The sequence below is a fragment of the Myodes glareolus genome, chromosome 10 (assembly GCF_982192425.1).
Source record: "Myodes glareolus chromosome 10, mMyoGla1.1, whole genome shotgun sequence".
In the NCBI taxonomy this organism is placed as follows: Eukaryota; Metazoa; Chordata; class Mammalia; order Rodentia; family Cricetidae; genus Myodes; species Myodes glareolus.
In genome coordinates, this window is record NC_142035.1 from 61,762,289 (window position 1) to 61,779,209 (window position 16,921).

Genomic DNA, 16,921 nt, shown 5'->3' on the forward strand with positions numbered 1-16,921 from the left:
TAAGAAAGGCCCTTCCTGACCTCTTAGACAAGATATAGTCTGATAAAGTTACTGACAGTGTAATTTCAAATTGGGCATTTTTAAACACCTCCTTTCGCTAAGTCTATAAACTGTATCTATGTTTGGCTATCGTATTTTTAAGCACCTCCTTTCGCTAAGTCTATAAACTGTATCTATGTTTGGCTATCACTGTATCCCCTAATCCTTACAACACAGAAGCAACCTTACATATCTAATAAACATCCTTCCTCAGAAAAATACACATGTGTACAGTTTCTTCAAAAACTTGCAGGCTTTATGTGTTTTTCAGATCTCCACCCACAGAATTAGGTTACACCAGGAGACAGTTGGTTTTCACAGGTTCTGTAGAGTCCAGTGGACAAATGTTTTGGAATTTTGGAAGTCATTATCAAACATTCAATAATAAAACCTTATAGTGAAATAAATTACACTGATTACTGCTTTGCTTCATGTCACCCAGTACAGGGCAGTCCCTGCCCTGCTCCTCATTTTTTCAAACATCATATTCAATGACACTGTTTAGAGTGAAGTCAGAAGGGCCAGAAGTGTAAATACTATAAACCACTACCTCTGTCCCATTTGAATGTAGTTGTTAAACCTTTATCATCAAAGCACTGGGACCGATGCCTGTTTGATAGCAAGTCTTGTTAACTTAGTGCTGGGGTTTTGCTGATGACTGCATGTGTGGAAAAGTATTCTATGCTGATTTACTATTCGCTATACAACTATTTTTCAGAAATAAACTATAAGACCCAAATTAAGTTCTAGAACTCAAAAATAAATATTGTAGAGGTGTTAATTACTATAACACTTGTACTGAAATTCATTCATAAATAAAGGAAATGCAGTATTTTAGAAAATGGTAAAGTGAACTTTTTGAAAACAGGAAGATCAAAAAAAGGTTTGCTTCTAGGTATTATGTAGCATGTCACTAAATCTTAATGCCTGAAAATATTACTGAGTTAGTTCTTCTGTTAGATTTCCTAAAATTAATACTTTCAAACTGTTTCCTTTTAGATTAAAATCTCAATGTGATCTACACCACTATCCACCACTAGTTTCCAAATGCTATCTTCTTGGAGATATATAAAAAAGGAAAACGACTTTTAAAGATGAACCTGGAAGGATACTGAAGAATGGAAGGAATAATGATGCAGACTTTTGGACACACTTCTACCCAGAAGCCATGCAAACACTGAATTCATGCACTACACAACAGGTACAAGGGTAACAACATACCAACTTATTATGAACCAGAAAGAACTCAATTTGTTTTTGCCTATCTACTAGGAATTAACTTGCTGATATTATACAATACATTTAATGTAGCAGAAAGATACTCTTTAGGGCTACAATGGTGGTAGCTACTGAGGATTTAAGAGCAGTCAGTGGAACAGAAAGACAAGTTACCTATTAATTACCACTACCACCCAACCAAAGCCTTTGTGAATAATCTTAAGTCTATGTCACTGAGAACAGGCTGTGTCAAACAATAGTTACATAAATCTCAGACTCCATGTTTGAATTAAATAACTTCTTTTCCATTTAAGTCACATAAATTACAAAGCTGTTTCACATTTGACTTAAAATAACATTAACTGAGGAGGAGAAGGAGAGGAGAAAGAAGAGCAGGGGAGAACTCTATTTATAATTATTGGAGTTTCTTTACAAGAGAAGATCCTGTATACAAGAAATGAATAATTCCAAGTCCCATTAAAATGATCCTAAATGCAACTGCCACACATAATAAAAATATGTTTTAAAACCGCAAGCAGTATTATTGTGCCATTCAGAAATGCAGTTACAGTTGAAAAGCAAGGCCAGGAGCTGGCTCCATGGGTCAGACAAAGCGTCTGTGGCACAAATGTGAGGTCCTGAGTAGAATGCCTCTGAAACCAACGGAAAGATGAGCATGGCAGTGCACATCTGCAATGCCCGTGTACCTACTGTGAGTTAGGAAGCAGAGGCAGAATTCCTAGAAGCTCCTGGACCTGCGAGCTCAACACAGTCAAAGGCAAACTATTAAGACAACCTGTCTCCAAAAAGGTAGAAGGCAAAAAGAAATGTTGTCTGACTGCTACAAATATGTCTTGGGATGTGTATACCTGTACAATATACCTCCATGGGGAGGTGGGGGGATGAGGTGGAGAAGGAGAGAGTGAGACTGTATGCTTCAAATATATCTCTACCTAATTTTAATTCATAACTCAAAATTTTTTCCAGGATTAAGTAGTTTAGGAAATGGATGAATTTCACCAGGTCCCCATGATCACCTTAAAGGACATTAATGAGTTAGTGAGACAGAAATTCACAGAAGAATACAAATATACACATACATACAATTAGCCTCATTCTCATTTCTACCCAAGAGAAAATCTTATCCTAAGTTAATAAAATATAAAAAGCTATTGTACATATTAATATAATATTAAATAAAAAATAACCATAAAAATACTTTCCTAAAGTATTTTAACAAGAATTTCCTAAAGTAATTTGTGACTGATCCACTTAGAATGTGATTAGTTACCAAAGATCAAATAAAAGAGCTGTATTTTAAAATCACATTAGTATTTCTTTTAACTCAATCATTAGCAAGTATACTTAAGTTAGGAAGTAAAAATGTATTATTCTGTTAAGGTTAAATAGATATTAATTATAAAAACTATATAAAACTATAGTGTGTGTAATATTAGTTGAAGATGTATTACATTTGTTATGCTGCTGAATATCTGTTTAACGATGCAAAGTTGTGTTGCATTCTTTTATTCTGCATTTGCTTAATTGTCAAGCTGTTTTACTTTGCCTGTCTAAAACACCTGATTGGTCTAATGAGCTGAACAGCCAATAGCTAGGCAGGAGAGGGTAGGCATGGCTGACATGCAGAGAGAATAAATAGAATGAGAACAATAGAAAAGAGGGAGAAGACAGAAAAAGAGAAAAAGAACACCAGGTGCCAGCCACACCGCCAGCTACAGAGAACGAAGAAAGGCAAGACATATAAAATAGAGAAAGGTAAAAGCCCAGAGGCAAAAGGTAGATAGGATAATTTAAGTTAACAAAAAGTCGAGAGAAACAAGCCAAGCTAAAGTCTGGCATTCATAATTAAGAATAAGTCTCCAGAGCTGGAGAGATGGCTCAGAGGTTAAGAGCACTGACTGCTCTTCCAGAGGTCCTGAGTTCAATTCCCAGCAACCACATGGTGGCTCACAACCATCTGTAACGAAATCTGGTGCCCTCTCTGGCCTGCAGGCACACATGCAGACAGAACACTGTAAACAAAATAAATAAATAAATCTTTTTTTTAAAAAAAAAAAACTACGCTCTAGAATTTAAAAAATTCTAACACCACCAATTTATTAAAATCTAGTATTAAAGAGGAAGAGGAAAAAACAAGGTCTCTGTGCCATTAAACAGAGTTAAACAAAAGTGGAGAAGGATGGTCTATTAGATAATTTTCTTTCTTCTGTGACAAAACACACGAGGACAGTAGATGAAAGAAAGGTTGTTCCAGACTCCGTCTGAGGGGTAAGGCACAGCAAGGCAGGAAAACATGGTGACAGAACACAAGGCAGCTGGTCACATACCGAGTCCATAGTCAGGAGGGAAATAAAGAGAGACAAATACTTGAGCTGTTTGGTCCTTTTTTATACGGCCCGGGTCCCACCCCACAGGATTGTGTGGCCTACATTCTGGGTCTCTCTTTCCCTCCTCCTCAGTTACACCTCTGTGGAAACACTCTCAGAGGCCCAGAAGTGTATGTCCAAGTCCATACACAGAGTTAATGAGCACGATTATTTCTAGTAAAGTGTCCAAAATAACAATACTGAGTTATGAAAAATGGAACAAACAGAAACATAACACTCACTCCCAAAGCATGATGAAAGATGGCGAGAGAGAAATGTGGTACAGTGACTCTAAGTCTGTGGGCCCTACACCCAACGACAGCTGGATGGCTTCCCATGCCTATCATGTTCTGTCCACCTTACTTTGAAGAATTAACTGAGGTAACACACAAGGTATTCAGAGTGGTGTTAACTGTCAACTTTATAAAATACAGACTCACATGGGAGATGGGCCCTGAGCAAGCTTGTGAGGAATTCTGTTGATTACATTAATTGAGTGAGAAGGTCTACCATAACTATGGATGGAGCCATGCCCTGTGCGGGGATCTTAGACTATACAAAATGGAGAAAGCGAGTGGACGACTAGAAGTACTCACTGATCTCTGCTTCTTGAACTGTGAGAAAATACAAAATAGAAAGGGTAAAGTCAATTTGGACAAGACCATTATATTTCATCTGTCACCCACACACTGGAAACAAATGTATGAAAGATGGTCTTTAAGATGTGTAACATTTAGATGAATTTACTCACAATATAAAATATATCTTGGCAAAAGAGTCACACAGACTGCATTCTCTAGAATAAAAAAAAGTAAAAATAACTCAATTCTCTACTTCTAAACAGTTAATGAATCAAGGAAATCAGCATGAGAATCAGACAACAAGAAAATAACTACATATAAGAGTGGAGGGCAGTGCATGAGGAAACAGTTTTGCATACATAATGGCCTAGGTTTCAGTAGAACAGGAGTGAGGAGGGGAAAGGAAGCAGGGGGATGGGATCCAATGTGGGGTAACCAATATTTAAAAGGAGTTTGTAGCATAGAAATCTTGGCAGATAAGAAAACCAGAAAACAAAAGAACTTAATGTCAAAAGTACAAAATAAATACACTTTTTTTTTTAGTTTAAGAATTTAGAGATCTAAACAAAGAGACTAGATGACTCATCATAAATGCAATTCCTGCCAAGGCCCCATAGCCTTCCTGCAGACAGAGACAAAAGGAGCACTTTGACTTTCTATAGAAGGGAAAGACTGTGGACCTACAACAATCTTGAAGAGACAAGACTACAGTGGAAGGACTCCCTCTCCTAGGTATCTGTGCTAATGCACAGTACAGGAGCATGGGCTACAGCATCTGCAGGAAAACTGTCAAAGTAGAAGAACAAGAGAGAACCTATAGAAATATGCTTAGAGAGAACCTATAGAAATATGCTTAACTATCTTAAAGGAAGACAGAAAGGTGACTCAAGGAGGAAGGACAAAGTTTTCAACAAATGCTGCAGAGAATTACAATCATCCAGCCCAAAGACAGAGAATCTTAGCTTACCTATAACAGTAATTAAAAATTAATCTAAAATGGGTTTAAACATAAAATACAAAACTATAACGTGTAGGACAAATTATAAAATACAGTCAGAAATAACAGACAATAAAACAGTTTATGGATTTGACACTAAAACAGCAGTCTACTAAAAGAAAAACAGATAAATGAACTTTGGCAAAACTTAAAGCTCTGTAAGAGCCTATTAAAGGATGAAAAAGAAAATTACAGACTGGGAGAAAACATATGCATAGGGCACATTGTTCCACGAACAACTACCATCCAGAATAGAATCAGTACTGGAGCCTCAATAGAAAGAAAGTACCCTAGTGAGGAAATGGGCAAATGACAACAAATATCTCACCAAGAAAGGATACTATGCTACCAGAGAAATGCACATTAAAGCTACAATGACTTTGACTTTTCGTTAGATGCTTAATTACCAACACTGAAAAGTGAGCCCATGAAATGCTGACAAGAATGCTGTGAACACTTAGGGACCTCTTGAGCAAATTTAACACAGCACGGCCACGTTCAGTACAAGTTTAGCAGCTTCTTACATCATCAAACAAATAACTATCACATAATCTAGCAAACTATATTTTGATTATTTATCCTAGAAAAAGAAAAGTTATGTGCACAAATAAACATACAGTTTATATAACATAAATGTACAAGTGCTCACAGTAGCCTTATATATGAAACGTCCCTAGATCAACCTAGAAGTTCATTAGTCAATGACTAATATTAAAAAAACTATACTTATATTACAAAATACTAACAATAAAAGATTTTTAAAACAAGTTATACTGAATGAAAAACAGACAATCCTGAAAGGTTGCATACTTACAATTCCACTTTTATAACACTTTGGAAATGACAAAAATCATAGGAGTGATCCAGAGAACAAACAAATCAGTGCTTGCCAGGCTAAGAGTGATATGTATGTGGCTATAAATAACAACAAGGAGGAGTCGTTGGCTGCTTTGTACTGTGCCTGTGAATGTTAATTTATGTGATTAAACTCTACAGATCTAAATACAATAAAAAATTGACTAAGGTTAAGACAGAAATCAAAAGGTAGTTGTCTGCATGAATATTCTAGTATAATATAATAATATAGCTTTTTAAAATGTTATCTCTCATTGGGGAAACTAAGTAGAGAATATATACAGGATCTCTTTACATTATTTTTATAACATTAATAATCTAAATTTAATAAAATTAAAGTATCTATGAGACACATTCTAAACCAGATTTCATAAAAATTAATATCAAATTCTAGTGGCAGGTGAGAAAGACAAAAATGCTACATCCACAAGAAAGATATCTCTCCAGGTAACAGCCAACATCATACTTCTATGTACAACAGTAGAAAGTCTATAAATTCACAAAGATAACAGGAATCCTTAACTATTAATAATACCTAACGTTATTCAGAAAGATCTACTTAGTGTCTAAGAAAGAAAAATTACAGGAAGAACTTTAAAAGACTCTAAGAATGGTAGAAAGAAGATGGCAACTTTTATGTATATATGAAAAAGATTAAATGAATATATACCTCTATGGCTTAAAGAGAAACCATTCATACTTCTCAAAGTAAATACAAAAACACATTCTACAAGAAAGTAATAACTAATGAAGACAACTGGTGTCAGCAAACACCAAACTCTCTCTACACAGTTCTAATAATATAAGAAAGTACATTTGCCTAGAAACCTACCAAGAGTTAAGCAGGAAGCTGCATGTAAATTAACTGAGTCCCTGCAAATTCCTGTGCTGCAGCTCTAACCTCCAATGTGGCTTTCTCTGAAGACTGTGAGGAAGTGACAAGTGTCAAATGAGATTAGACGCACAGTGCCTGAATTGTTATGAAGCAAGTGCCCCATTGATGGAAGAGATACTAGCACTCCTCCCTAGGCCAGAGGACTTGAAGAGAGTCTCCCATCAAGGAAGTGCACCCATTAGAAACATAAGCAGGCAACATCCTTGATCTGACTCTCTGACACCTACAACTGCAAAAAACATAAGTCATCCAAGCAATACTGTATTATGGCAGCCTGAACAGGAAGCTGTGCACATGAAAAGACAACAGTGAATGATAAAATACAGACAGTAGTGATATTAATTAACCAATCAACTACAAATGTAGATAGCCAGGTTATAATTAAGAGTCTAATAAAAGTAGTGGAGAAAGCTAGCATGGAGCACCAATAATTTCAATTAAAAATTGAAAATTTTTAATTTTTTATTTATTTGGACTCTAATTCAGAAATCAAGAAGGCTACAGAACTTTAACAGCCATAACAGAAGTGTAGCTCAGTAGTAAAGTTTTTGCCTAATAAATATAATAAGGTCTTAAGTTCACTATCCAGTACCACAAACAGTGAAACAAAAAAACAGCCTACAATTCAAAAAATAAACAGAGCACATACATCAGAATGGGAGACCTAGTATGAAGCACTAGCATGGGCACTAAAGAGAAAGACGATGCCAACCTAACTAAGTGCAACCCACCATACCAGTTTAAATCAGTTCAGTGTAGTAGATTCCAAAGAAAATCAGTAACTAATGAACAGACTGATGGTCATCATTTAAAACAGACAATTGAATTTTAAGATATGTGAAACAAAGGCTAAAGAAAGATCAAAGTACAAAAGGTGAAGCTGTCTGAAAGAGGAAATAAAGGACAACCAAAAGGGTAACTAGCTAGATTCCAATCCTAACTTTCAGGAACCAGGTATCACAAGGCTCCAAAACACAACAAACAGTAACGGTAAGAGGCAGGGTTTTTCCTCTTCAAGAGGCATCGGCCACATTAAAGAATTTAATTTAACTGCTGTAAAACTACTTTTGAAAGAAACTCACAAAACTTACGAGTATTCACAAAGATACTGAAAGTGTAATTTCCTTCTGCCATTGGTGGATTGACCGGAAATGCACAGGTAAGGACAGACTGGGTGAACACTGCTGGCATTTGTCCCAGTTCCATTTATTCAAAGCAAAGCTGATTTTCTTAAAGAACTCTACTTTTGGATTGTGGCACCAAAATGGACCTGGGGACACGTGAGCATCTACTTACAGTCTTCCTTTCTACAGTGTTTTTTTTTTAAATTAAACTTTTTAAATACTTATTTTATGTGCATGAATGTCTGTGGATGTACTGTGCTCATGCCTGAGGCATAAAGGTCAGGAAAAGAACACTCGTTCTTCTGGAACTAGAATTACAGATGGCTGAGCTCTGCCATGTGGGTTCTAGGCATCAAAGCGGAGTCCTCTGAAAGAACAGCCAGAGCTCTTAACCCTGGGGCCATTAGTTCTATACTTGTAAGAGTAGGCATATTCTGAAGTTTAATATACATTGCTTCAGCTGATCTATAGGTACTCAAGCAATAACATGAAAATACCTGATAGTATATCCTTGAGAAAGATAGTTAGCTTGAGAAAGCTAAATAGATGAGACAAAATGGTAAGGCCAGATCATTTTCTTTTGACATAAGAAAATAAGATTCTCTGTAAGAAAATAATTAAAAAATAGAGCTACGTAAAACTGGGCAATAAAAAAAAAAACCAGGAGGCTTCTCTGTGGCAAAGTAAAAAAGATACAGAGAAGGACAACAAAGATCAAGCAAGAAAGTCTGATTCAACAGTAGAGATCACATACCATGGTTCATCCTTGCGTCAATGACTACTGTTAACAAATATTTTGATTCCACTTACCAAATCCAAAATGCCTGAGATTTTATATACTATCCAAAACTAACACCATAACCATATCCTACTTTAAGAATGCTCAAGCTATGGAAACCTCAACATACAAACTAAAATATAAATCATCTTCACACAAATGTTACCCAATCTTCTCAGTCAACCTGTCATTGGCTACTCTGAGTATTACCCAAGTTCCTGACAGAAAAACTTCCTACACCATTTCTTCTAGCACTACCTAGCAGGTGTTTAATATATACTTTCATTAGAATGTATATACTGTTGGAACTAGAATTTTTTAATTCATTTTCATAATTCCAATTTGCTGTGGGACAATGATCTTGTACGCTGTAGAGATTTATGAGTTATACTGCTTTAATAAAACACTGAATGGCCAGTAGCCAGGCAGGAAGTAGAGGTGGGCAACAAGAACAGGAGAATTCTGGGAAGAGAAAAACTCAGTCTGTAGTCGCCACCCAGATGCAGAAGAAGCAGGATGAGAATGCCTCACTGATAAAAGGTACCAAGCCACGTGGCTAACATAGATAAGAATTATGGGTTAATGTAAGTTATAAGAGTTAATAAGAAGCCTATGCTAATAGGTCAACCAGTTTACAATTAATGCTGACCTCTATGTGTTTGGGATTCGACAGATTATATTTGGGAAGAAGCATGTATATGTGAATATATATTTATGCGATAGCAACTGATGAAAGAAGCTATAAATTAGGAGAGTGGGGAGTACAAAGGAGGGTTTGGAAGGAAGAAAGGAAAGGAAGAAATAGAACCCAAATACAATCTCAATATATTCTAAGTTTTAAAATGTAGTTATTAAATGGACATGCTGTATGATGTTGCTTTTATAGTTGATATAAAAATTTACCAACTTGGGCTGGAGAGATGGCTCAGTGGTTAAGAGCATTGCCTGCTCTTCCAAAGGTCCTGAGTTCAATTCCCAGCAACCACATGGTGGCTCACAACCATCTGTAGTGAGGTCTGGTGGCCTCTTCTGGCCTTCAGGCATACATATAGACAGAATATTGTATACACAATAAATAAATAAATAAATATTTAAAAAAATACCAGCTTATTGCCTAGTACAGAATGGATGAGAAAATAATTTACAAGACAGGAAAAAACAATGCTGATAAAAATTAATAAAAATGTTAAAGACAGAGGAATTTAGTGAGCTTAGAAGAAAATTACAGGCAAAGTAACTGAATAGGCATAAAATTTAAGTACAAAACTACAGAGCCCCAAGTGGAAGAGAATAGCCCTGACTATCAACCATATCAGAAGAACCTGTTGGAAAGAGGACCAAGGTCAAGACAATGAAGAGTCCTCAGGAAGAATGAGAAGGCCCAGAGGCAGAAGAGCTGCTTTGGGGAGAAACTGTGAAAGTCAGAGCTGAAAATGGAAGTCAGAGGCTGTGATTTGCTGAGGGTGGCACACAGAAATAGCACAACACCTCTACTCCCACTCCTCCCTCTTCCTAACTGTGATATTCCAATTCACACAACAGTGTCTTTCAGGAGACAGGACTGCCGAGGAGGCCAGACCCTAAGAAAAAGCTAGTGAAGTCCTTTAGATTTTAATAGAGCACACGCCTACAGTACTGCCATTTGACAGTGAAGCAATTCAGAGGTAACATGGGAAAAGCTTAGCAGGAAAATTCTTTTCTGTACTTTTACCAAGTTCAACCCAGAGTTTTAAGATTCCCTAACATAGAAAAGGGGTCAGGGTCAAAGCGACTGGTGTTGTATAATTATTTTATCTTCTTCCCAGGAAATATTCTAATTTGGTCTTGGTCCTCAATAGAAGGCAAAAAACCAAAAACAAACAAAAACCCCCACTTTTAAAAATACCATTGTTGTTGAAGAAATGAAAAACTATTTTAGTGAAATTTTAGCTTTTATAAACTGTTTATCCACAATCTAATTACTCATTAATTCTAAAAATAATTCTTTGATCTCCTCAGCAACTTCCATACTAAAAACAAGCATCTTCCCTCTTTTCATTTCAAAATTACATTTGCAATCACTGTTTACATTGGTAGCTATTTTATAACCTTGTTCTTGTTTACAAAGCACCCTAAACAATTCCCTTGTTTTAGGAAGGCCTCCCTGTATCCTCCTCTTGCACTGTATAACCTTTGGGAAGCATAACAAGTAACCACAAATCAAAGGCTGGGAAGTCAGTCTTCCATTAAAGCAAGGTTCTGCTCACCACTTGAGAGGAGAAGGCTGGCTTTCTTAATTCAAGTAAATGTTTCTAAATTCTTGTAAATATTCTTAAATACACCTAGTATGTGTCGAGGTCAGCCGTGGCCACGTGCAACTTTTCCTATTATTTATTTTCTTAAAGGATGCAAGTTCATTCAGGAGTCTAAAAAACAAGAACTTCACTTCTTTTATTCACCAAACGGACTGAATGCTAAGATTCAGCCCACAAAAGAGTATAGGAGAGTTTCTAGCAACTTATCACAAGGAAAACTATTAAAATACAATGTTTATTTACCAGGAAATCCTTTAAAAGAAAACAATTATCAATTTGGAAAGAATTTTATGGATTTCCAGATTTGCAGTCAGGGAGCCTTTGAGAAAATAGCGTTAGAATTAAAACCAATCAACAAAATAAGTCATAGAATCAACACTCTCATCTTAGAAGTCCTGTTATCTCTTGGTTTCAATGCTCCTGTCTCCTTTGCCTTGAGACTGTCTACTTTGATATTTTCAAGACATACCCATGAGTTATTGCTATCTTTGTCTCTAAGTCCTCACAACCTAGAACACTTCATTATAGCTAATCTCTGAAACAAACAATGCAACCTTCCAACTGTATGCAATGTCTCCTCGAGGCCAACATTTGATCTGCTTATTGTCCCTGCATCACAAACAGTCAACAGTTAAGTAAAACAACAGGTGCTTTGATTCCCGAGGTCAGTACTTCTGGCAGAAAAACCCATCTAGTCACTAACCATCATGGATGACCCTCTATCCCAGGAGGAAGTTCTGTGCTTGCATATGTGTGTTCTCCCTCTCTTTCCCTTTCTCCTCATTCCCTGATTTCCTATTGTTGAAAATAAGATTGTCTTCTAAATTCCAGGTTAATTTTTTGCAGTTGTATGGAAGAACTACATACTAAACACTCACTGTCTCCATCAACCTGAGCTACCTCAGACCAGCCTCACTTCAAATTATACTGTTTGGGTTCCTTAGTTAACTTTAGTAAACCGTATCTTATATTTAGGTCATCTTATCCTATTGATACTTAAAAATATTTCTTACTTAAAAATATTTCTCCTCCACGTTTTATTCCATTCCTGAAGAAACATTTTATATCCTCCCTCTTTACATAGTTTCTAAAATCTACAACTTCTTTTAAAAAATATTCAGCTATCAAATTAGAAACATTATACTCTAGAACAAACTACTTGCAACATCATTATGGTCACTTAGCATCTCCACGTTTAAAATATGCAGACACCATTTCTATGTGTGCAAAGAACCACTTTTAAACTTTATAAAGTGACGCATTAAGTTTATTCCATTTTCCTCTGATTTAACTGGAGCTTTCCTCAAAACTAAACATATTCTAGTTAACTTTGATCCGTTGTGTCATGTGCACCATTAAGAAGTAATTATAAAACCACAAGACACAAAACAGTTATCTTGGGAGGATTTCAAGATGATATAGGATAATTCTAACTATGGGAGAAATCTGGGTAAAGATTAGCAACTTTCTAAGTTACTGAAATGATCCATCAGTTAAAAACATTATGAAACCCAAAACCCAACCTAGACAAAGAACATTCAAAATGTTCATATACAAAACAATTATTTACATCTCAAACATCTGACAAGAAATAACACAGGCTAAATATGCTTATGAACTTATATAACAAATAAATTAAAACGATTTCTAGTTACTTTAAAGGATCTTAAGAAATTTTTAACACTATTTCTATTTTGCTTCTACGTATATGCTCTTTCCTTGATATAGAAATGACACTAATGTTACTCAACTTATACGCTGTAGTTTTTGGTTCTCAGATAAAATGAGAATAAGCTGTTCACATAATTTAAAAAGGACAACTAACATCAAGAACTAGATTATCATTTTAAAATATTTTAATATAAGAAAACATCCACAAAGGTAAAAACATAATTTTGTTGAGATTCAGACTAGCCAGTAGGTAATCTTATGTCTTTTTAAAAAAAATGGGGACTAGATAAAACCTGAAATCCCAAGAGTCTAAGACAGAAGTAAGCAAAGTTTCTCTTTAAGAGGCCACACACTTAAGGCCTCTGTTGTTGCTACTGAACTGCCTTCATAGTGTGAGAACAGTTACAATAATTAATGACTTCAGCCAAAGTCAAAACAATCTGTACGGGGCTAGAGAGATGGCACAGTACTTAAGAGCACTGACTGCTCTTCCAGAAGACAGAGTTCCATTCCCAGCACTCACATGCAGCTCAAAAACACCTGTAACTCTAGTTGCAGGGGACCCAACACCCTCTTCTGATTTTTGAAGGCACCAGATATGCATGCAATGAACAAAAAATATGCAAGCAAAATATATATATCCATATATGTAAAATGCAAATAATTTTTAAGTGAGTATTTATGGATGATAAAATTTGATTTCACCTAATTTTTAAAGTCACAAAATTATGACTCTTTGACTTTACTAACCCTTGCTTTTTGAGATAAAGTCTAACTGTGTAGGTCAGCATAGCATAGAACTATGGATTCCAGGCTGACCTTAAACATCATCATCCTCCTGCCTCAGCCAACAACTGAGGTTACAGGTATGAGCCACCATCAGCTCATCAACTTCCATCAAATCATTAAAAATGTTTAAAACAACACCCTACCCCACCCTCCGACAAGAAAACATCACCAGCTCATGGTCTGAATAAAAAACAAATAAAAGGAACAGGTGGCATGCCTGAATCTGTCTTTTAGACTAGGAATTGCTGATCCCTGGCCCAAAGTGGGGAAGGATGAAGAGCTATTCATGAACATTCTGGAGTTAATCTATACAGTAAAGCAGCAGCCCCATGCAATTTTGTGTACATTACTGTCAGATCCAGCCAGACACAGGCGCGTATTGTTGTCTTTAACATAAACATAAAAACAACTCCCAAAAAATAAACATTGAGTCATAGACAAAATTAACTCTGACATAAACGATATACCAGACTTTTAAACAGATAATTCCATTTCTTCAGAAAGTATCCTAAAATTACATTGATAGCTGTATTAATCATTACCATTTTGTCCCTGAGTCTCTCTCCACGGATAAAGAAGTCTGCACAGCCATTCTCTTCCTGATGAGGGACTCTGAAGACTGTGACGCTGCTCAGTCCGCTCCCTCCGAGTGGCAGCCATCCACCACTTGAGTCATCTCTGGTCATCACCACAGCTCGCACTCGTGCATAACTATTCCTGAAACAGACACAAGAATCAGGAATTAGCTTTTCCATAAACAACAAGAAAGCCAGCGTGTTTTGTCTGAGAAGCCAAAGACCACAGTAATTGCTATGTAGCAAGTAGTATGTTTATTACTTACTTCCATAATAAGCCATAGGGGAAAAAAACTAACTGAAAGGGGGAAACCCACAAACTGAAGGTTGTTCTTTATTTTAAAGGTTCAACTCACAATAAGACTACAGGACTATTTTAATTCATCATTTTGGTAAATAGAACATATCTGGATCACGCTGTATATGTGATCATAGATCCAAAAGAGAATTTATCACCTTGCCTATATTTATTCATTTGTTGCAACATTATAAGGACAAAATATTGCTGTATTTATTTTAGTTCATTTAATTGTTTCTAAATCCCCAACTTTTCTGGAATACATTATAAACAAAACGTTGAAATAAGCATGCTTAGACTTAGAAGCCCATTTTTAAAATCTTCTACCAATGAATGGGGAGCCTACATCATTTTTTAAAATCACAGAGGGATATTCTGTTTAGTCATCAATCAAACATATCTGTGGAAACCTTTCATGTCTTCATTTTGCTCCAATCTTAAGAGACTAGTTCCATTTCGTAATGCTCTCCCTAAATTAATGACTTTTGACATAAAACCTAGGATAGTCACTTAATGCATTAAGTGTCCTATACAACTGACATGTAAGTCCTCAGTTTTAAAACTTTTACTGATTATTAATAAATAATCTCAAGTATGCGGGATACAACTTAGATCTGTGGCTAATTATAAATATCTGCTGAAGTTCTACACAACAGTTCTGTACCTCTTACTGTACCTCTGCATGTTCTAAACTGCTTGTCGCTCACATGGTACTGCACTAGTCCAAAAGTTCTTCCCTGGCTTCTATTACTTCATTATTTTTCTAATTTTTAAAAATTATAAAATCTAATTACATAATTCCCCTCTTCCCTTTTCTCCCTTCAAGCCCTCCCATGCAAATCTTTATTTTTTTTTTTATCGAGATAACTTCATACACAGTAGCATGCATCCACTTAGTCTATATCTGAAGTCTATAGATGTGTACATGTGCAGCTCGGTACACGTGTTTGTGTCCCTCCAGAATGCATTGCTATTTAAACCCAAAGATGAGGGCATGAGGCAGTGGAGTATTTGGGTCATGAAAGCAAAGCCCTCATGATGTGATGAGCTTTAGAAAACGAGCTCTGAAAGCTACCTCATTCTTTCTCCCATGTGATGACACAGCTAGAAGGCGGCCACCTATGGTCTTAAAAAAGAACTCCAGACAACTTCATCTTCAATTTTTCATCCTCCAAAAGTGTGAAAAAGAAATGCTTGTTGATGACAATTCATTTCATTTACACTTTAACTAGAAGTGTAGCTAAAGTGTAGAAGCCCAAAGGGACAAGATATGTAGAACCATCACGGAAATTAAGATACTTCTGCTACATCAAAGAACTCCCCTGTGCCTTCTTTGTTTTTATTTATAATTTACAAATAGCTTGGCCCATGCTAAGCCTTCATATACTTTGACGCAAGTAGTATTATCATTATACCTTTTTAACTCACTACATTAAGTGTTTCAGAAGTTTATTTTGTAAATTTTACTAGAGAGTCTTCTAGTTGAACCACTTCTTTCTTACAGTGAGAAGAACTTGAATTATTTCAGTTTGTAAGTTATGATCACGCTCATATACAGATCTCTTTTTCTATAACCCTGTTTTTGAGACAGGGTCCCATGTAACCCAGACTGTCCTAGATCTTACTATGCAGCCGACAGGGACTATACAAGTCTGTTATTAGCAATGCTTTTATGTCTCTTAATTACTGAGAAATGCAATTATTAGGTCACAAGACAGCTGCATGGTTAGCTATATTAAAAGTTTACAAATTGTTTTCCAAAGTAGTTCTAATTATACATTCCATCAAAAAATGACAGCTTGTGTTCTGCATCCCTAATATCCGATGTTTTCAATATTTTAAATCTTACTGTATTTAGAAGCTCTTTATACATTCTGGACACAAGTCTTTTAACAAAGTATATTACACTGCCCTGCACTGTGATTTAAGAGTGAGGCTTTGGTGGACCATGGTGGCACACACCTTTAACCCTAATATTCAGGAGGCAGAGGCAGACTGAACTTTGTATGCTGGAATGGCTTCCAACGCAGTCTAGTCAACATAGCAAGTTCCATGCCAGCCAATGCTACAAAGTAAGACCTTAAAAGGGGAGGGGGGGGGAGAAGGAGGAGAAGAGGAGAAAGAAGAGGAAGGGGGGGTGTGAATTCTAGTCAAATGTCCTTAATTTGAATCTAAGTTTGGCCACATACTAACCAGGTCTGTGACTTCTGGAAAGATATCAAACCTTCTGTGCCTAATCTCTGAAGTAATAGCACCCATCCTTATTATAAGCAAACAGTCCCTGACCCACAATAAATGCTGTACTTAAGTAGATGACAGCAAAACATTTAAAACTAAGGTTGCCTCTGTACTTATTCAAAGTCAGGCACTGATGACTTTCTATCGCTAGTCAATGTAAGTTACAGAAGCTCTGATGGCAC

The 16,921-nt window shown here is 36.1% G+C and overlaps 1 protein-coding gene across 1 annotated transcript in view; it reads right to left on the bottom strand.

The window, feature by feature from the left end:
- Nucleotides 1-16,921, bottom strand: part of Spred1 (sprouty related EVH1 domain containing 1) — a 76,717-nt gene that overhangs the window by 22,061 nt on the left and 37,735 nt on the right. Inside the window, exon 2 of the mRNA XM_085696486.2 lies at nt 14,171-14,345. Within this exon, the coding sequence (XP_085552612.2) occupies nt 14,171-14,345 (175 nt within the window). The remainder of the gene's footprint in view (nt 1-14,170; nt 14,346-16,921) is intronic.